The sequence below is a fragment of the Phaenicophaeus curvirostris genome, chromosome 3 (genome assembly GCF_032191515.1).
Source record: "Phaenicophaeus curvirostris isolate KB17595 chromosome 3, BPBGC_Pcur_1.0, whole genome shotgun sequence".
Classification (NCBI taxonomy): Eukaryota; Metazoa; Chordata; class Aves; order Cuculiformes; family Cuculidae; genus Phaenicophaeus; species Phaenicophaeus curvirostris.
The window spans coordinates 17,267,811-17,288,604 of record NC_091394.1 but is presented as its reverse complement, the minus strand read 5'-3'; the positions used below and the strand labels follow the sequence as shown (position 1 = coordinate 17,288,604).

The window sequence follows — 20,794 nt, the reverse complement described above, 5'->3', positions numbered from 1 at the left end:
AGCAAAAATGTAAGAGGAGCTGGGGTGGGCTGCCTCCCTCCACACACACACAGACCTCTCCTCATGCACCTGGTTGTTTCCCCGAGTCTTGCAAGGGACTGTTCCGGTGCTTCTGGAAGTCATCCATGAGAGCCTGCCAGCTTCCAGACGTCCCCTGCCTCTCATTTATCCACTCTTCCGTGATCCCCTCGTGTTTAGGCACGGCACGTCCACAGGATGATCCAGAACATCCAGAGAGACAAAGGGAGCGGGAAGCTGAGGACACCTGGCTGACTTCACCAAGCGCAAGCCGCATTGCCATGGTAATGAGCACATCAGCAGGAGACTCGTGTGAGCGAAGGGATCCAGAATGAGCGGGGTGGCATGGCCTCACTGTCTCCAGTGAGGGGGTTGCTGCTGTCCCCGAGCAGGGACCCAGCAGCAGCTTCAGCTCTCCTGGCTTCCAGCAAGCCCCGGTTCTCCGCGGGCCCAGCGCTGTGCCCACAGCCTCCACCCTTCCTCCCCCATGCTGAGGGCTCTCTGTCCCCGTGCTCCATTGTGCACCGACTGCAGCCCCTGCTGCCAGCTTTCCTGCGGGCACTGCTGCCAGGACATCTGTGCCCAGAGCTGCTCCCCCAGCTCAGCGGAGTAGCACCATCCGGGCACTCGGTGAGACGTGTCTTCCCTGCCTTCCTTCCGCCCGCAGGCATTTGGAAAATACCTCGAGCCTTCTGAGAAGACAGAGCTCGTCCTCATGGCCATTAAGGCCCTGAGAGACTCAAGCCTGGATGCCAAGGAGGCGGCGAGCAGCATCCTGGATGTGGCCATGGGAGAGCCCGCCTCATGGCTAGCGCAGGTAAGTGGCATGTGGCTGCCTTGCTGTGCCCTTCCCTTGAGCGCTTCCAGGCTTTGTGTGTCCCCGTATCCCTCTCTCCCTGACCCAGGCGCCTCAGGCGCCTGACAGCACAGTCGGATGGGAAGGGCAGTGGTTTCTTGGGAAATGGCTGCACTCCAGCAGCAGCCCCAACCTCCCCTGTGTGCCCTCCAGGTTCCGGACATCGTGAGGTGCATCTATGAAAACAGGGAGTGCATCTGCACGGCATCAGCCCGGCACAGCCTGGACTCGCTGCTTCTGCTGGTGACCGACTGGTGTCCCAGGGAAGTGGTCACGATCCTGTTGGGGTTGTCTCCGTCGTGTGACAGGTACTGACCCCAACAGTCCCTGTGAGCTTCTTCCATGCCCAGCAGCAACAGGAACGCTATCCCAGACCCCTCCTGCTCGCCCAGGCAGGGACCCGGCCCCCAAGCAAAGGTCTGGAAGGGGCCGGGGCTGCAGGACTGCCTGGATCCTGCGGGCTGTCCCAGGAACCGCGCGGTGTCGAGGCAGCTCTGCTGACAGAGCACTCTGGTCCTGCAGGGCTGCTCTGGCCATCTGGGATGTGCTGCTTTCCCAGCCCCACACGGTGGAGAAGGCCTTGAGCGAGCTGCTCCGACAGCTCCAGGGCAAGTGGCTGCACGGCGTCTTCAGCTCCAACGCAGAGGAGGTCGCCTGCTTCCTTCGTTTGTCTGTGAGTGGCCAGAGCAGTCCTTGCTCGCTCTCTGGGCTGCATCTGCCTCTGTGGGAAAAGGGGCCCGGCCATCTCCCCTCCCACCTGCCCCCAGATGGTCACCTCCTCCAGGACATACGGCCACGGCCCCTTGGGGCCGGCAGGGACCGGCCCAGCACTGGGTTCCTTTGCGCCAACTGTGCCAGGGCCACCCCACGCTGCGTGGGCCCCGGAGCCCTTGCCCTCAGGGAGCCTCACGGTGTGGGGAACCCTGCAACTCCTGCCAGTCTCCCACTGCTCTCTTTCTTCCAGCTGCTGGCCTCAGGTTACGGGAACGCAGAGGAGATTGCTGGCCAGGACCAAACCCAGAGGTTCCTGCAGCGTACAAGCCCGGGTCTGCTCTCACTGGAGCTCAGAAGCCTGGTGACACTGTCGCAGAGACCTGAGACGGTGAGTGGGGCACGGGCAGGCTGCAGCCACGTTGGCAGCCTGGGGCTGGGGCTGTGGGTAACGCGGAGGCTAGTGCTCAGTGGCCAGAGAATTTGTGCTAGGGTGCTCTTTCCCCATTTTGCAAAAGGGAATTCTGTGCTTGATACAGGCAAGGAAAATGCTAGACCTGCTGCCGGACATCATGGGCACCCAGGAGAATGCCGGCTCCGAGGACAAGATGAAGGCTCTGCTGGTTGTCCAGAACGTGCTGCGTCATCTGGGGAGGAAGGAGGCCAGCCCCGTGGCTCTGCAGCTGCTGGAGAAGCTCCGGCCGGTCTTTGATGATGTAAGGCTGCTGTGGGAGCCTCAGCCCCACCGCTCGGCCCTCTGCAAGGACAACTGCCCATCAGCCCAGCCCCGCAGGGCTATTTGGGCCGGGGTTTTCCCTCCTGGCTGTGGAGTCTGGCTCCAAAGCATCTCCTCTCACAACAGCCCTGCCCTCGACCCTGCTCTGGGAGCGGCTCTCGCTCCAAGTCTCCTGTCCTCCTCCCTTCCAGGAGTGCAGCCAGCTGCGAGAGCTCTCCATCTGCCTCTTCAAAGATGCGATGCAGATGGTGGTGGGGAACAACAAGCAGCAGACAAAGGAGCATGTGTGGAGAAGCCTGATCCCACTGTTCTTTCGCATGAGTGACCAGACCAAGAGCGTGGCCAAGGTACAGATTACGAACCTGAGCAGGGATGCGGGGAAGGCTGAGCTGATGCCACAAGTGTGGCCTGGGCACCAGGGAGGGAAAAGGGCTGCTGGCAGTCCGACACGAGGAGTCTGTGTGGTCTCAGGGTCCAAGAGCTGGAGTCACTGAGGACGGGGCAGACCCTGCTTCCCTGCATGGATCCCACCACTGCCTTCCTGTGGCCTCCTGCCACAGAGGCGAGGAAGATGGGCTCCTGTTTCTCCCTCCTTCCCCCATTCACCTCTCCTCCAGCGCACCCAGAGAGAGGATCAAAAGGAAGGAAGGAGAAGCTGGCACGGACATCTCCCACGCCTGCAATACGTGGTCCAGCAGGGCTCAGCAGCAGTCCATGGCCACCAACACCTGAGCACGAGAGTCCCTAGAGACTTTCTGGCTGTCCCTGCACGTGCTGGAGGCCAGGGCTTTGAGTCCCTGGAACCCCAGCCCCTGTCCTTCTCCACAGGCAGCTCAGGAAGCCCTCCTCGTTGCTGCAAAGCTGCTGAAGTTGAGAAATCTCACCCGCCTGACCCAGACGCAGCAGATATTCCGAGTTGGGGAGTACTTGGTGAGGACAAGCCCCAAGCCCTAGAGCCCAGTCTGGACAAGGGGACAGCCGTTCCTGCTCTGCTCCAGCCTAGAGCCCAGAGCCCAGAGCCTGGAGCCTCCTTCCCTTCCCCTGGGCCCAGAGCCCCCGGGGCTGCTTCTCCAAGCCCCTTTCCCCTCCCCACTCTCATGGTGTGGAAGGAGACCCTAGGCTGTCTGGGCCCTGGCAGCGGGACAGAAGGGTCACAGGACCTCCAGACCCCTATGCCTGCAGCTGTCGCTGTGCCTCAGCGCCACAGGGCTCCTGTCTGGGAGATGGGAATGGCCTGAGGTGGCAGGGGTAAAGGGGATGCTGGTCCAGCTGCCTGGGAAGGCTGCGTGACACTCTGTGCCCCTCTACTCTCTCCAGCTGGTGAAGGCCAAAGGCAGAGCTGCAGAATACCTGCACGAGAGCCTGGCATACTTGCAGGATGCTCAGGACACCTTGCGAGAGGCGGCCGTGCGGTTTGTCGGTGAGCCACAGCCCCCGGGGTCCCTCTGTTGCAGCCTGGCCCCAGTCCCCGCCGCTGCGCTGGCAGCAAGGGGAGCCCTGGGGCTGCCAGAGCCCTGGGTGCCCCGTGACGGGCCTGGGCAGCCAGGGCTCGGTGCCTCCCTCTCCCACCCCTGCCCACAACGCTGGGCTTGGCTGCAGCCTCGCTCAGTCCCTCACCCCAGCCCGGCACTGCCCTTCCCTGGGGTCTCCCTGCTGAGGGGGAGCAGGGGCTGCAGCCAGACCGGCAGAGCCGGGAGCTGTGCTGCTGGGAGCACGCTGGGGAGCAGGCGGCTGACAGAGCTCTGTGCCTAGGGCTTGCCGCGCGCCACCTGAGGCACCAACGGGAGGAGAAGCTGCCTGAGATCTGCCAGGGTGAGTAGGGGCAGTGCTGTGCGTGCCGGGGCTGCTGGGGCAGGGGACAGAGCCTGGGCAGCGAGCTGCTGCGCCTTGCCCTGCTTCAGGGTTCGAGGGCAGAGGAACATCTCGGGGGCATTGGGGGCCTTCCTGAGCAACAGCTGCCAGCCGAGGTATTTGTCCCACCTGCTCCTCCCGGCCAGGGAAAGGGAAGGGTGGGGCTGGCAAGGTCTGGCGGAGATGCCTGAGGGTCTCTGCAAAGAGGTGGGGTTCAGCTCCCTTCTCTTTCCTTTGTCGCAGCCCTCCAGGTTTTGGAGAAAGATCCCCAGCTCTCCATCTCATCTCTGGCAACTCAGAACATCCATATTCTGAGAGCTCTAGGGGAGCAGCCAACGTCACCACGGAAGCGGTGGGCGCGGTGCTGCTGGCCCTGGATGGCCGGGCAGGAGTGAAGCTCTCCTCAAGAAAATGCCTCCATTGGATGAAAGCTGGAACCTGGTTGGTCTCTTGTAGCAATGATTGGGCACGTTGCTGTAAGAGTTGGTCAAAGGTTCGATTTCTGTCTCAACATTTTCTGTCTCAACATTTTCTCATTTCTCATCAGGAAAACGGCCAGAGCTGGCACAGAGTGAATACTTTGTACCTAACTACCTGTACCTTTCTTCCTTATCTCAACAAAGTTTTGTACCTGTCTTCAAACCTCCTTGCTCCCTACCATTGTGAAAGATCCATGAAGCAAGGAGGAAAAGACAGGAAGATTAATGACGGGACTTCCCACAGACCCATAACCAACACAGCATGCGTGCAAGGTGATGATGACTACTGGCCTTCATTGGGAGACCCCAGGTTGACCACTGGCGCCAGGAGGAGCGCATGCACAAGGGGAGGAGACCTGCAGACACTCCTTTCTTGGCACGTGTGGCCTGCTAGGTGGAGATTGGCACATCTCCACAGGCATAGGTGGGTCACAGGTGTATTGACTGGCATAAAAGACAGCTCTGGAGCAGCTGAATTAGGGGGGAACAGAAGACCGAGACAGAAGAATATCCCCCCACTCTGGGATCACCTCCATCAAAGACCAAAACAGCAGAACGCCTTCTGAACCTTGTCTCCTAGAGACAAGTTTTTTTTTTTTTCCTCAGTTTTAGATCACAAAGTCTCATTTTTAGCATCCAAATATTAGTTTGAGACACAAAAGGTCATTTCAGATTCTAAATCCTCATTTCGGTATCCAAACCTAAGATTAAAGAACTCAAAAGTTTTAGATTTAGGGTTTAAATTCTCATTGACGGGGTCCAAGCCTATCTTTTGCAGCTCCAAGTCTTAATTTTAGGACCCATCATCTTATTTTAAGGCCCAAAGCTTCATCTTGCAGGTCTACACTCCCATTTTTAGGGCCAAAGCCACTTTCTTCCTAAGACTTGCAGTTGTAGAGTTTGAGTTATCACTGTAGGGTCCAAAGTACCATTTTCAGTTTCAAAAGTAATAGTTAGAGTCCAAAGCATGAGTTCTAGGGTACAAAGCCGCAATGTAATTGTTCAGACTCGTCATCTAAACCTCATTTAAGGCCTTAAAGCCTCATTTTTTTATTGTTGAAAGCCTTATTGTATCATCCAAACATATTTTGGGTCCAACATTTTTAAGGCTCAAAGAATCAGTTTCAAATCAAGATCCTAATTTTTAGAATACAAGGCCTCATCTGTAGTGTGTCAACCCTTCTTGGTTGGGGTACTAAGCTTATATTTTAGAGTTGTAATCCTCATTTTAGGGTATGAAGCTTTATTTTTAGGGTGCAAAGTCTTTAGTTTACAGACTCAAATGTGGAGAGCCAAAACTCGCATTGATATAGCCCGAAGTCTTTTTATTAGGATCCAAAGCCTATAGGACATGAAAGCCAATTTTAAGAGTATAAATCTACATTTTTAGGCTGCAAAGCCAGAGTTGAATGCGCAAGGCATGTATTGACTGGCATAAAAGACAGCTCTGGAGCAGCTGAATTAGGGGGGAACAGAAGACCGAGACAGAAGAAGACCCCCCCACTCTGGGATCACCTCCATCAAAGACCAAAACAGCAGAACGCCTTCTGGACCTTGTCTCCCAGAGACGCCGGACATCTGGGGACCCGTGGTGGTAGCCATGAACCCCTTTTCCTTCCCTCTTCTCCCCATCTCTTTCCTTGTTCTCTGTCTCTTTCTATCGTACGTCGCTTTACGGGCATAAGTAATAAAGTGCCAGGTTAGATTGAAGTTTGACTCCCTTGACTCTTTGAATTATTTGCGCTCTGAAACCATAAATGAAACGAACCATCACGCGTCCACGAGTGGACCGTGACAGTTGCCTGGAAAGCTGTTACTGTTAACGCTGTTAATCCCTACGAATCATTTATTACATTTATTGTTGTAATGAGTAAAACTTGATTTCACAGAGTATTGGAGAGTTTGGGCTTTTATGCTGATCGCACTTTGTGCTGCGCACCCTGTGTTAAAACACCTCGGAGCTTCCCAAACCTGCTGCCTCTTGACCCACTGCCCCCACCGCGCCTGCCCCAGCAGCTGAGCATGAGGTGATCTTCTTCACAGCCCTGGCAGAGCCTGACTGCTTCTCAGCTTAGTTGATTTTGCAAGGATTTGGTTGTTTCTGCAGCTTCTGTGCAGCTCTGCTCACACTCCTGTGCCCACCAGGTCTCCAAAGCCACTTGTGTTTCACAGGGCATGTGGAGGGATAGAGAAGAGGAGGCTGAGGGGAGACCTCGTTGCTCTCTACAACTAATTTTTCACAGAAAGGGTCATTGGGCACTGGCAGAGGCTGCCCAGTGAGGGGATTGAGTCATGTAAATGGCAGGTGGATGAGGTGCTGAGGGGCACGGTTTAGTGGTTGATAGGAATGATTGGACTAGATGAGCCTGGAGGTCTTTCCATACCTAGTGATTCTGTGAATACAGGGGTAGGAACATGGCATGAGCAGAAGGACAGCGTCGAGTGCTTACACCATGTCACGCCCAGGAGCTCCGAGCAGGGACAGGGAAGGATGCTCCAGGGGCTGGGAGCAGCTCCCAGGCCTCGGGACAGAGCCACCCTTGTGCCACAGAGAGCGTGTAGCCGTTGTCACGCAGCTGGCTGTTTGTGCATCAGTTTTCCCGTGAGGAATCACTGTGCTGCTGCGGAGCGGCGTGAGGGCATCTGTGTATCCGGGCCGGGTGTACAGGCAGGGCTGGGCTGGTGGGGTGACCCCCACCTCCAGGAGAGAGGGTCTGACAGGGTAAGGAGGGGCTGGAGGAGAACAAGGAGGCAAAAGGCTTGTTCTTATTTATTCTTTTTAATTGTAAATAACATCCCATTAAAAGGTGAAATCACACACAAATCTCTGCAGCCCTTTGGCACCGTATGGAGGCCCCAACAGAGGGAAATATAATGAGAACAGCAAATAAAGAGAGGCCTTATCAGTACAGACAAATACATCCACACCACACTCCAGAGCCTGTAGCCCTGTGCCCACCGGACACTATCCCCACCAATGTGGTGGCATCCCAGGGGACTTCAGGCGGTGGCACCTGGACAAAGCAACAGCCCAAGGCCCTGCTCTGCCCCTTGCGTGACCGGAAGATATTCAATTCTCAGCTTGCCTCGTGCATTACTGGGGAAGGAATGCAGAACTTTTCCAGGGAAGTTGTGGCTGCATCATCCCTGCAGGTGCTCAAGGCCAGGTTGGACAGGGCCCTGGGCAGCCTGATCTTGTGGGAGGTGTCCCTGCCCATGGCAGGGGAGTTGGAACTAGATGATCTCTAAGGTCCCTTTAACCCAAAGTATTCTACGATTCTGTGGTTCTATGATTCTATGATTCTCCCACCTCCACACTCCCACCCCCTCCCCAAATTTGAGTACAAATTGCAACAAGGATAATGGGATTTTTTAAAGGCTTCTTTATTAATTCATAAGCTACAACCTCTCTCAATAAATATTGCGGCTAACATTAAAGGTCCTAAATGCTGTTGTTACTAAACAGAAATTCTCTACAATCTTTGACTTCTCAACAAGTCTAAGGCAAACCACTGACACTACAGCTTCTGCTCACTCCTACCTGATGCCTACTCTATCTCTAATAACCTACAGCGAAGGAGAGGTGAAGAATCCAGTTCTTGGAAGTCCCAGTAGCGTGGGGGGAGCATCCTGCTAAAGCACACGTGGGCTTTGATCGGTGACTGGCCTCTTACAAGAGGGAATCCAGATTGATCCAGTTGCTGACATCCGCTATTACAGAGGCATCGTTGACTTCAAACAACTGCTCCGCATTGGCAGAATTTGAGAGATCGCTTGTCCCTTCATCACAGAGATGCTGCAGGAAAGAAGTGGCCACGAAGCTTTCGTCCAGGCTCAGGCTGTTCTGGGAGGACTCAGTGAGGACCTGCTCCGGCCCCTGGGGACATTCAAAGTGGTGCCCTTGTGCCATCAACTCCAGGTTGAGCGTTTTGAGGCTGACTGGAGATAAGAGCTCCAGATCCCCAAAAGTGGAGACCTCTCTGTTCAGGCTGGGGTCAGAGTCCCCTTTCAGGGATCCCAGCTGGGTCTGCTCCTCCTGGCTCAGCAAGGCGGAATTGGAAAGCCGACAAGCTTTGGCTGTTTGCTTGGGCAAGGGCTGCTTGCGCTTGAGCCCTCTTTTGCCATCCACTGGATTCCAGTTCTGGTTGCCAAGACCTTCTTCAAACTCTTTCAGCAGCAGCTGTGACTCCAGGTTGACAGAGAGGACTTTATTGGAGGCACAAGCTGAAGCAGCCAGGGAGGCACCACGCTGTGCTTCTTGCTGGGCTTTCGCAGTGGAGGCTGGGTGGATCTGCACTGGGCGCATCCTCTGCTTTATGAAGGCACCGCTCTTGAGCTGCTCAACGTATTGCGGGTCAAGCTTCCAAAAGCCACCTCTCCCTGGCTTGTCCTTCTCTCGAGGCACCTTGATGAAGCGCTTGTTTGAGGAGAGGTTGTGCCGGATGGAGTTCTGGGAAAAAAGAGAAAAAAAAACAAGGTGGAACAATCATCGGCTGGTGCCGCAACTATCTGCGTGGGGAGGCTGGTGGAGAAGCATCTTTGCAGCCAGGAGGAAGAGGAGGGTCTTTACATCCATGTGGCCCCATGACCAGCGGCAACATGTGGCATCACCATGGTGGACAGCACCATCAGGGCCCTCCTCGCATCCCCAGCTTGACCCACACCTCCTGTTAGTGTTGCGGGGAAAGCGGTTTGCTAAAATACAGGCACATGTCTGCCTGCTGCCAGGCTGACACAAACCGGACGGGCAAAACTGGAGAGCCACGGGGGCTGTCCCACCCCAGCCCTGTGTGTCCCCAGAGGTGCCTTCTGGCCCAGAGGAGCTCCGGGTAAAATCACTGCATCCTCATCAGCCACTGCTTAAAGGAGGTGGGGGGAAGACTATGGGGAAGAGAAAGAAAGAAAAAGAGGATTTTCTGCTTTTCCAGCCATATTTCCTGGTGGGTTAATATATTAATCCTTCCTCCCTGCAAGAACCTTGTGTACCTCCTGCATCTCTTCCTTCTGTCAATGAACACTTTGAATTAAAAGTGTGGTGAATATCCAGCCATGAGTTTGCAAGAGAAAGTCAAGATTCTGGTACTCAGCTTCTCCCATAGAGTCCCTCCCGTAAGTTTCCCAGCACGGGGAGTCTGGGGAACACCTGTGGCCCTGGAGAGGGACCAAGGGCTTCCCTACCTTTCTCTCTGGTGGGCTTCAATAGCCTCCAGACACCCACTTGCCCAGGGAGGTGGTGGACAGTTCCTGGGCGGGGGGCTAAGAAAGGTTTAGCTCAGCCCTGCCTGGGGGAGCAGTGGTGCAGGATAGCTGGCACGCTCTGGATTTGGGCTGGGAATAACTAGAGCAGAGGGAGGAGCAACCCAGGTGCCTCCTGCCCCACCACATTCTAGAAAGCCACCCGTGCTGGAGAGTGTCCTCTGAGATGGAGCAGGGCAGCAAGCTACAGGAAGCTGAAGTGGGAGACAGAGACACCTTCACTCCAGAGTCAAGAGGAGATGCAGGGACCAACAGCGCAATGGGGACCTTTCCACTCCAAAAATGACCCTGAGCTCTCTCTTACACGATGGAAGCTGTGAAAGGCCCTTCCCAGCCATAAGGGGAGATGGGGCAGGGCAAGAGTTCTCAAATGTCCTACCTGCCACACGGGATCAGCTTGACGGAAGTAGCAGAAGTTGTCGGTAATCCACTTGTAGATGTCGGAGAGGGTGACGTGGGGCTCCTTGCTGGCTTCCATCGCCATGCAGATGAGGGTGGCGTAAGAATAGGGTGGTTTGATGTAGGGGTTGGTCTGGTAGTCAATACCCGCCGTCAGCTGAGGGTGCGTGGACACAACGTGGTGCTCCGTCATCCAGCTGGAGGAGGAGATGGGCATGCGTGGAGTTTGGGGCATTTCCATGCACAGTTGGTCAGTGCCCAGGGGTGAGCACGGTGCGGCAAAGCTGGGGATGCCCTGACAGCTGTGGGGGTCCGGGCTGCTGGGGCAGCAGGAGGAGTTGCCCATGCTAGCGCTGATGATGGAGAAGTCCAGCAGCCACGTCAGGTTGGGCAGGCTGTCGTCCACATCGTCCGAGTCTCTCCTGCTGCCCTCCTGCCCTCTGTCCTTCCCTGTCTCCTCGTGGCTCAGCCACCCCTCAGCCATGCCTCATCGGCAGCTCTGGCATTCACGGGGTGCGTCTGAAGCGGAGGGAGGGGACGGAGCAGATCCTGCAATGACAACAGGGAAGGGATGAGGCTCTCTGAGGAGCAGCTGCTCTCTGGCCTGTGAGCAAGGCTGGGACTGGGTGCTCCCAGTGCCGCTGAGTGAGATCCATCCCCGGGCTGCTGCGCACCAGAGCCGTGACACCTCCCCTGGATGATCTACCAGCCCGGAAGCTTGCGAAAATTCACTCAAACCCCTACATCCCAGTATCACCCAACCCTCGTGGGCCCAGCAAGTCTTGGACTCAGAAAGTAATCAATAAAACAACAACGACTAAAACCACCCCTTACGTAACCAACATCCAGCCCTGCCGTCCCAAACAGAGTGGGCGTTTCTCCCACACGTTGCTAAGCAGGACAAAATGTCAAGATGAAAGACCTGGACAAAACGCCTTCAGCTTCCCTCTCTTCCACGTTATTCCTGCTCCTCCCTGCTCCTGGCACCCCAACACAACGCGGTGGGGGACCGCGCAGACCCACCCCAGGCACACCCTCACGCAGAGCCAGCTGCCCGTTCAGCCCTCCGTTACTCCCAGGCTGGGGATGCAGTGTCTGCCTTCCCTGCTTTGCTACGAACCTGCGATCCCGTGTCTTTGGGCAAGGAGCGAGCCCGCCGAGGCCGGCCGGGGACGAGGAGCTCTGCACGGGCTGCGCGGGGCGGCTGGGGCTGGAGGTTACTCCTTTCGAATGACGCTGCGCCCAACAGTCAGCGGGGGGCGGGGCCAGCAGAACCACCTGCCCCGCTCCCACAGAACAGGCTTTTCTCCCCAAAAGAAGCTTCAGGGCAGCCACACCTTGTTCCGAAGCTTGGTGCCCAGTGTCACCACCCGGCCCCTGCCAGCTCCTGTGCCCACACTAAGGGAGATCCCAGAAGCGCTCGTTGCTGCCCTTGGTTCCTCCAACAGTATCCCCAAATGGATCCAGGTTGGAGATGAGGCCGTGTCTGTCCAGAGGCCAGTGTTTCGCCTGGCAAGAAACCTTGTAGCTGCCCACAACCTGATAGACACCAAGGATTACCTGCCCGGTAAGACAGCAGTTCAAACCCTGGCTGTCTGCGTGGTCGTTGCATCCCTTCCCCGGATCTGAGAGGCTTCTCTTAAAACAACACCCTGTCTGCAGAGAAGGTCCAAAAATATGACCTGTTTGGGTGATGCAATGGTTGCAATGGGCACCCTTGGGAAAGGCCTGCGGAAGTGACACTGGATGAGTGCCTCCATCCATCTTGTGTGGTTTTCCAGGACACAAGGAGCTGGAGCCCCTCAAGTACTCAAAGGTGGCCACGGCTGCCTCTGAAGACTGATCAGGTCTACATTCCACTAGGGCCAGCAGCATCCCAGTGATGCTCTTCTGATAAGGTTTCTCTTTCCACTTTCCAGGGGCATTTGCTGAACTGCCCTCAGTTGCTGCTGCTAGCTTGAGTCATATTGAAATCCCAGGATTCCGGAAAATGAAGAATACGGTGATGCAGAAGAAGTCTCTGGTCAGGTGAGGCAGGCAATCTGAGGCTGGTGTCTGTACAGGTTCACTTTTGGACCAGGGAAGAATCCGTTTCCAGCCCCAAACACATACCATTCATCACTGCCCAACAGTGGTGACGGCAGCGCTCAGAGGGCTGGGGTGGGGCTGCTGGAAGCCCCACATTTCAGAGGGTTGGTTCCTCTCTGGCCCTTCAGGAGAGTCCCCTGCATGGTTCTGCTCAGGGACAGCTGCTTGTCAGCCGAGCGTCCTGACGCAGGGATTTTACTCTCCTGAGCTGAGCGCAGCCATCAGTTGAGGTGCCAGTGGCTGCACACACAGGCACGTGGCTTGTTGCATTCTCAGGCAAATTTCCCCTGTTGTGTCCTTTCCCAGGAGGCAGCCAGCCATCCCACAGGACTCCGCTGGAAAAACCTCCGCTGGAAAAAAGCTGGTTGTGACTAGCCAGCCCAAGGGTAAACCCACACAAGGCAGCCAAGCAGCAAAGCAGAGCCAAATGCAGGCAGGGGAACCTCAGAGCTGCAGAGGAGGAGGACAAGGAGAAAAGAAAGTTCCTGTCAGACAGAAATTACTGTCAACAAGTTCTGTGACCAGGATGTACGATAAACCTGAGGTCTTCACTCCACAGCCACCAGGACTTAGGACAGCAGAATTACTGAAATCAAGGCCTGAGGCGTTCTGGTCTGTGCTGAAAGAACCTCAGAAGGCCATATTAGCAGGATACAGCTTCCAGCACTCCCTTTTGGAGTTCAGGTCTAAACACCAGTCACTGGAGACCACACCCATCACCTCCATGACTGAGTGGTCCTGACTGCAGCGATCAGGGCTTGGGGTGCCAGGAGCAGCAGGAGCATCACCTGAGGCAGCAAAACAGGTACGTGGCCCAGGTCCGTGTTGTTTAGAGCGAACATCAAGAGATCCCCAGGCCAACCTCACGCTCAGAGCAAATCCCATCGGGCTGCTCAAGGACATGCCCAACTGAGGGATGAACACTCTCTTGGTACAAGGTGTGCACACTCTTTGGGTAAAAAAAAGCTTTTTTAAAGCTCAGGTTCTTGGCTTTGAGCCATAACCTACCTGGGTTTGGCACAAAGCCTGTAAAATTTTGTAGTCCAAAGCTACGTTTTGAAGGCACAGAACACAAATCTAATGGTACAAAAGCCTCAATTTGGAGCCTAAGTCATCATTTTTAGGGCCCAAAGCTCTTTTTATTAATTTCCAAATGCTCATTCGTAGAGCCCAAAGCCACATCTTCAGGGTCCAAACCTTCATTTTAGGTCAAATACATTAAACTAGGCCTGATGCTTAGTTTTCAGGGTCAAAACCTCAGTTTTAGATCACAAAGTCTCATTTTTAGCATCCAAATATTAGTTTGAGACACAAAAGGTCATTTCAGATTCTAAATCCTCATTTCGGTATCCAAACCTAAGATTAAAGAACTCAAAAGTTTTAGATTTAGGGTCTAAATTCTCATTGACGGGGTCCAAGCCTATCTTTTGCAGCTCCAAGTCTTAATTTTAGGACCCATCATCTTATTTTAAGGCCCAAAGCTTCATCTTGCAGGTCTACACTCTCATTTTTAGGGCCAAAGCCACTTTCTTCCTAAGACTTGCAGTTGTAGAGTTTGAGTTATCACTGTAGGGTCCAAAGTACCATTTTCAGTTTCAAAAGTAATAGTTAGAGTCCAAAGCATGAGTTCTAGGGTACAAAGCCGCAATGTAATTGTTCAGACTCGTCATCTAAACCTCAATTAAGGCCTTAAAGCCTCATTTTTTTATTGTTGAAAGCCTTATTGTATCATCCAAACATATTTTGGGTCCAACATTTTTAAGGCTCAAAGAATCAGTTTCAAATCCAGATCCTAATTTTTAGAATACAAGGCCTCATCTGTAGTGTGTCAACCCTTCTTTGTTGGGGTACTAAGCTTATATTTTAGAGTTGTAATCCTCATTTTAGGGTATGAAGCTTTATTTTTAGGGTGCAAAGTCTTTAGTTTACAGACTCAAATGTGGAGAGCCAAAACTCGCATTGATATAGCCCGAAGTCTTTTTATTAGGATCCAAAGCCTATAGGACATGAAAGCCAATTTTAAGAGTATAAATCTACATTTTTAGGCTGCAAAGCCAGAGTTGAATGCGCAAGGCATGTATTGACTGGCATAAAAGACAGCTCTGGAGCAGCTGAATTAGGGGGGAACAGAAGACCGAGACAGAAGAAGACCCCCCCACTCTGGGATCACCTCCATCAAAGACCAAAACAGCAGAACGCCTTCTGGACCTTGTCTCCCAGAGACGCCGGACATCTGGGGACCCGTGGTGGTAGCCATGAACCCCTTTTCCTTCCCTCTTCTCCCCATCTCTTTCCTTGTTCTCTGTCTCTTTCTATCGTACGTCGCTTTACGGGCATAAGTAATAAAGTGCCAGGTTAGACTGAAGTTTGACTCCCTTGACTCTTTGAATTATTTGCGCTCTGAAACCATAAATGAAACGAACCATCACGCGTCCACGAGTGGACCGTGACAGTTGCCTGGAAAGCTGTTACTGTTAACGCTGTTAATCCCTACGAATCATTTATTACATTTATTGTTGTAATGAGTAAAACTTGATTTCACAGAGTATTGGAGAGTTTGGGCTTTTATGCTGATCGCACTTTGTGCTGCGCACCCTGTGTTAAAACACCTCGGAGCTTCCCAAACCTGCTGCCTCTTGACCCACTGCCCCCACCGCGCCTGCCCCAGCAGCTGAGCATGAGGTGATCTTCTTCACAGCCCTGGCAGAGCCTGACTGCTTCTCAGCTTAGTTGATTTTGCAAGGATTTGGTTGTTTCTGCAGCTTCTGTGCAGCTCTGCTCACACTCCTGTGCCCACCAGGTCTCCAAAGCCACTTGTGTTTCACAGGGCATGTGGAGGGATAGAGAAGAGGAGGCTGAGGGGAGACCTTGTTGCTCTCTACAACTAATTTTTCACAGAAAGGGTCATTGGGCACTGGCAGAGGCTGCCCAGTGAGGGGATTGAGTCATGTAAATGGCAGGTGGATGAGGTGCTGAGGGGCACGGTTTAGTGGTTGATAGGAATGATTGGACTAGATGAGCCTGGAGGTCTTTCCATACCTAGTGATTCTGTGAATACAGGGGTAGGAACATGGCATGAGCAGAAGGACAGTGTCGAGTGCTTACACCATGTCACGCCCAGGAGCTCCGCGCAGGGACAGGGAAGGATGCTCCAGGGGCTGGGAGCAGCTCCCAGGCCTCGAGACAGAGCCACCCTTGTGCCACAGAGAGCGTGTAGCCGTTGTCACGCAGCTGGCTGTTTGTGCATCAGTTTTCCCATGAGGAATCACTGTGCTGCTGCGGAGCGGGGTGAGGGCACCTGTGTATCCGGGCCGGGTGTACAGGCAGGGCTGGGCTGGTGGGGTGACCCCCACCTCCAGGAGAGAGGGTCTGACAGGGTCAGGAGGGGCTGGAGGAGAACAAGGAGGCAAAAGGCTTGTTCTTATTTATTCTTTTTAATTGTAAATAACATCCCATTAAAAGGTGAAATCACACACAAATCTCTGCAGCCCTTTGGCACCGTATGGAGGCCCCAACAGAGGGAAATATAATGAGAACAGCAAATAAAGAGAGGCCTTATCAGTACAGACAAATACATCCACACCACACTCCAGAGCCTGTAGCCCTGTGCCCACCGGACACTATCCCCACCAATGTGGTGGCATCCCAGGGGACTTCAGGCGGTGGCACCTGGACAAAGCAACAGCCCAAGGCCCTGCTCTGCCCCTTGCGTGACCTGAAGATATTCAATTCTCAGCTTGCCTCGTGCTTTACTGGGGAAGGAATGCAGAACTTTTCCAGGGAAGTTGTGGCTGCATCATCCCTGGAGGTGCTCAAGGCCAGGTTGGACAGGGCCCTGGGCAGCCTGATCTTGTGGGAGGTGTCCCTGCCCATGGCAGGGGAGTTGGAACTAGATGATCTCTAAGGTCCCTTTAACCCAAAGTATTCTACGATTCTGTGGTTCTATGATTCTATGATTCTCCCACCTCCACACTCCCACCCTCTCCCCAAATTTGAGTACAAATTGCAACAAGGATAATGGGATTTTTTAAAGGCTTCTTTATTAATTCATAAGCTACAACCTCTCTCAATAAATATTGCGGCTAACATTAAAGGTCCTAAATGCTGTTGTTACTAAACAGAAATTCTCTACAATCTTTGACTTCTCAACAAGTCTAAGGCAAACCACTGACACTACAGCTTCTGCTCACTCCTACCTGATGCCTACTCTATCTCTAATAACCTACAGCGAAGGAGAGGTGAAGAATCCAGTTCTTGGAAGTCCCAGTAGCGTGGGAGGAGCATCCTGCTAAAGCACACGTGGGCTTTGATCGGTGACTGGCCTCTTACAAGAGGGAATCCAGATTGATCCAGTTGCTGACATCCGCTATTACAGATGCATCGCTGACTTCAAACAACTGCTCCGCATTGGCAGAATTTGAGAGATCGCTTGTCCCTTCATCACAGAGATGCTGCAGGAAAGAAGTGGCCACGAAGCTTTCGTCCAGGCTCAGGCTGTTCTGGGAGGACTCAGTGAGGACCTGCTCCGGCCCCTGGGGACATTCAAAGTGGTGCCCTTGTGCCATCAACTCCAGGTTGAGCGTTTTGAGGCTGACTGGAGATAAGAGCTCCAGATCCCCAAAAGTGGAGACCTCTCTGTTCAGGCTGGGGTCAGAGTCCCCTTTCAGGGATCCCAGCTGGGTCTGCTCCTCCTGGCTCAGCAAGGCGGAATTGGAAAGCCGACACGCTTTGGCTGTTTGCTTGGGCAAGGGCTGCTTGCGCTTGAGCCCTCTTTTGCCATCCACTGGATTCCAGTTCTGGTTGCCAAGACCTTCTTCAAACTCTTTCAGCAGCAGCTGTGACTCCAGGTTGACAGAGAGGACTTTATTGGAGGCACAAGCTGAAGCAGCCAGGGAGGCACCACGCTGTGCTTCTTGCTGGGCTTTCGCAGTGGAGGCTGGGTGGATCTGCACTGGGCGCATCCTCTGCTTTTTGAAGGCACCGCTCTTGAGCTGCTCAACGTATTGCGGGTCAAGCTTCCAAAAGCCACCTCTCCCTGGCTTGTCCTTCTCTCGAGGCACCTTGATGAAGCGCTTGTTTGAGGAGAGGTTGTGCCGGATGGAGTTCTGGGAAAAAAGAGAAAAAAAAACAAGGTGGAACAATCATTGGCTGGTGCCGCAACTATCTGCGTGGGGAGGCTGGTGGAGAAGCATCTTTGCAGCCAGGAGGAAGAGGAGGGTCTTTACATCCATGTGGCCCCATGACCAGCGGCAACATGTGGCATCACCATGGTGGACAGCACCATCAGGGCCCTCCTCGCATCCCCAGCTTGACCCACACCTCCTGTTAGTGTTGCGGGGAAAGCGGTTTGCTAAAATACAGGCACATGTCTGCCTGCTGCCAGGCTGACACAAACCGGACGGGCAAAACTGGAGAGGCACGGGGGCTGTCCCACCCCAGCCCTGTGTGTCCCCAGAGGTGCCTTCTGGCCCAGAGGAGCTCCGGGTAAAATCACTGCATCCTCATCAGCCACTGCTTAAAGGAGGTGGGGGGAAGACTATGGGGAAGAGAAAGAAAGAAAAAGAGGATTTTCTGCTTTTCCAGCCATATTTCCTGGTGGGTTAATATATTAATCCTTCCTCCCTGCAAGAACCTTGTGTACCTCCTGCATCTCTTCCTTCTGTCAATGAACACTTTGAATTAAAAGTGTGGTGAATATCCAGCCATGAGTTTGCAAGAGAAAGTCAAGATTCTGGTACTCAGCTTCTCCCATAGAGTCCCTCCCGTAAGTTTCCCAGCACGGGGAGTCTGGGGAACACCTGTGGCCCTGGAGAGGGACCAAGGGCTTCCCTACCTTTCTCTCTGGTGGGCTTCAATAGCCTCCAGACACCCACTTGCCCAGGGAGGTGGTGGACAGTTCCTGGGCGGGGGGCTAAGAAAGGTTTAGCTCAGCCCTGCCTGGGGGAACAGTGGTGCAGGATAGCTAGCACGCTCTGGATTTGGGCTGGGAATAACTAGAGCAGAGGGAGGAGCAATCCAGGTGCCTCCTGCCCCACCACATTCTAGAAAGCCACCCGTGCTGGAGAGTGTCCTCTGAGATGGAGCAGGGCAGCAAGCTACAGGAAGCTGAAGTGGGAGACAGAGACACCTTCACTCCAGAGTCAAGAGGAGATGCAGGGACCAACAGCGCAATGGGGACCTTTCCACTCCAAAAATGACCCTGAGCTCTCTCTTACACGATGGAAGCTGTGAAAGGCCCTTCCCAGCCATAAGGGGAGATGGGGCAGGGCAAGAGTTCTCAAATGTCCTACCTGCCACACGGGATCAGCTTGACGGAAGTAGCAGAAGTTGTCGGTAATCCACTTGTAGATGTCGGAGAGGGTGACGTGGGGCTCCTTGCTGGCTTCCATCGCCATGCAGATGAGGGTGGTGTAGGAGTAGGGTGGCTTGATGTAGGGGTTGGTCTGGTTGTCAATGCCCTCCGTCAGCTGAGGGTGCGTGGACACAACGTGGTGCTCCGTCATCCAGCTGGAGGAGGAGATGGGCATGCGGGGAGTGTGGGGCGTTTCCATGCGCACTGAGTCAGTGCCCAGGGGTGAGCACGGTGCGGCAAAGCTGGGGATGCCCTGACAGCTGTGGGGGTCCGGGCTGCTGGGGCAGCAGGAGGAGTTGCCCATGCTAGCGCTGATGATGGAGAAGTCCAGCAGCCACGTCAGGTTGGGCAGGCTGTCGTCCACATCGTCCGAGTCTCTCCTGCTGCCCTCCTGCCCTCTGTCCTTCCCTGTCTCCTCGTGGCTCTGCCACCCCTCAGCCATGCCTCATCGGCAGCTCTGGCATTCACGGGGTGCGTCTGAAGCGGAGGGAGGGGACGGAGCAGATCCTGCAATGACAACAGGGAAGGGATGAGGCTCTCTGAGGAGCAGCTGCTCTCTGGCCTGTGAGCAAGGCTGGGACTGGGTGCTCCCAGTGCCGCTGAGTGAGATCCATCCCCGGGCTGCTGCGCACCAGAGCCGTGACACCTCCCCTGGATGATCTACCAGCCCGGAAGCTTGCGAAAATTCACTCAAACCCCTACATCCCAGTATCACCCAACCCTCGTGGGCCCAGCAAGTCTTGGACTCAGAAAGTAATCAATAAAACAACAACGACTAAAACCACCCCTTACGTAACCAACATCCAGCCCTGCCGTCCCAAACAGAGTGGGCGTTTCTCCCACACGTTGCTAAGCAGGACAAAATGTCAAGATGAAAGACCTGGACAAAACGCCTTCAGCTTCCCTCTCTTCCACGTTATTCCTGCTCCTCCCTGCTCCTGGCACCCCAACACAACGCGGTGGGGGACCGCGCAGACCCACCCCAGGCACACCCTCACGCAGAGCCAGCTGCCCGTTCAGCCCTCCGTTACTCCCAGGCTGGGGATGCAGTGTCTGCCTTCCCTGCTTTGCTACGAACCTGCGATCCCGTGTCTTTGGGCAAGGAGCGAGCCCGCCGAGGCCGGCCGGGGACGAGGAGCTCTGCACGGGCTGCGCGGGGCGGCTGGGGCTGGAGGTTACTCCTTTCGAATGACGCTGCGCCCAACAGTCAGCGGGGGGCGGGGCCAGCAGAACCACCTGCCCCGCTCCCACAGAACAGGCTTTTCTCCCCAAAAGAAGCTTCAGGGCAGCCACACCTTGTTCCGAAGCTTGGTGCCCAGTGTCACCACCCGGCCCCTGCCAGCTCCTGTGCCCACACTAAGGGAGATCCCAGAAGCGCTCGTTGCTGCCCTTGGTTCCTCCAACAGTATCCCCAAATGGATCCAGGTTGGAGATGAGGCCGTGTCTGTCCAGAGGCCAGTGTTTCGCCTGGCAAGAAACCTTGTAGCTGCCCACAACCTGATAGACACCAAGGATTACCTGCCCGGTAAGACAGCAGTTCAAACCCTGGCTGTCTGCGTGGTCGTTGCATCCCTTCCCCGGATCTGAGAGGCTTCTCTTAAAACAACACCCTGTCTGCAGAGAAGGTCCAAAAATATGACCTGTTTGGGTGATGCAATGGTTGCAATGGGCACCCTTGGGAAAGGCCTGCGGAAGTGACACTGGATGAGTGCCTCCATCCATCTTGTGTGGTTTTCCAGGACACAAGGAGCTGGAGCCCCTCAAGTACTCAAAGGTGGCCACGGCTGCCTCTGAAGACTGATCAGGTCTACATTCCACTAGGGCCAGCAGCATCCCAGTGATGCTCTTCTGATAAGGTTTCTCTTTCCACTTTCCAGGGGCATTTGCTGAACTGCCCTCAGTTGCTGCTGCTAGCTTGAGTCATATTGAAATCCCAGGATTCCGGAAAATGAAGAATACGGTGATGCAGAAGAAGTCTCTGGTCAGGTGAGGCAGGCAATCTGAGGCTGGTGTCTGTACAGGTTCACTTTTGGACCAGGGAAGAATCC

The 20,794-nt window shown here is 54.5% G+C and overlaps 2 protein-coding genes across 2 annotated transcripts; both read right to left on the bottom strand.

Moving 5' to 3' along the window:
• Positions 1-8,321: 8,321 nt before the first annotated feature.
• On the bottom strand, positions 8,322-10,790 carry LOC138718554 (forkhead box protein J1-like). Its single transcript, XM_069853060.1, has 2 exons — positions 10,287-10,790; positions 8,322-9,101 (listed from the first exon to the last, which is right to left on the bottom strand). Exons 1-2 carry the CDS (start codon positions 10,788-10,790, stop codon positions 8,322-8,324), a joined length of 1,284 nt encoding a protein of 427 aa, XP_069709161.1.
• Positions 10,791-16,719: 5,929 nt separating this feature from the next.
• On the bottom strand, positions 16,720-19,188 carry LOC138718500 (forkhead box protein J1-like). The gene is made up of 2 exons (XM_069853009.1): positions 18,685-19,188; positions 16,720-17,499 (listed from the first exon to the last, which is right to left on the bottom strand). The coding sequence occupies exons 1-2, from the start codon at positions 19,186-19,188 to the stop codon at positions 16,720-16,722; spliced, it is 1,284 nt and encodes a 427-aa protein (XP_069709110.1).
• Positions 19,189-20,794: the final 1,606 nt, after the last annotated feature.

Bases quoted from the DNA above. Each gene is read 5' to 3' on its own strand.
- LOC138718500 (XM_069853009.1), bottom strand. From the start codon at position 19,188: ATGGCTGAGGGGTGGCAGAGCCACGAGGAGACAGGGAAGGACAGAGGG. The intron at 17,500-18,684 runs GTAGGACATTTG...CTTTTTTCCCAG, and splicing joins AAGCTGATCCCGTGTGGCAG to AACTCCATCCGGCACAACCT.
- LOC138718554 (XM_069853060.1), bottom strand. From the start codon at position 10,790: ATGGCTGAGGGGTGGCTGAGCCACGAGGAGACAGGGAAGGACAGAGGG. The intron at 9,102-10,286 runs GTAGGACATTTG...CTTTTTTCCCAG, and splicing joins AAGCTGATCCCGTGTGGCAG to AACTCCATCCGGCACAACCT.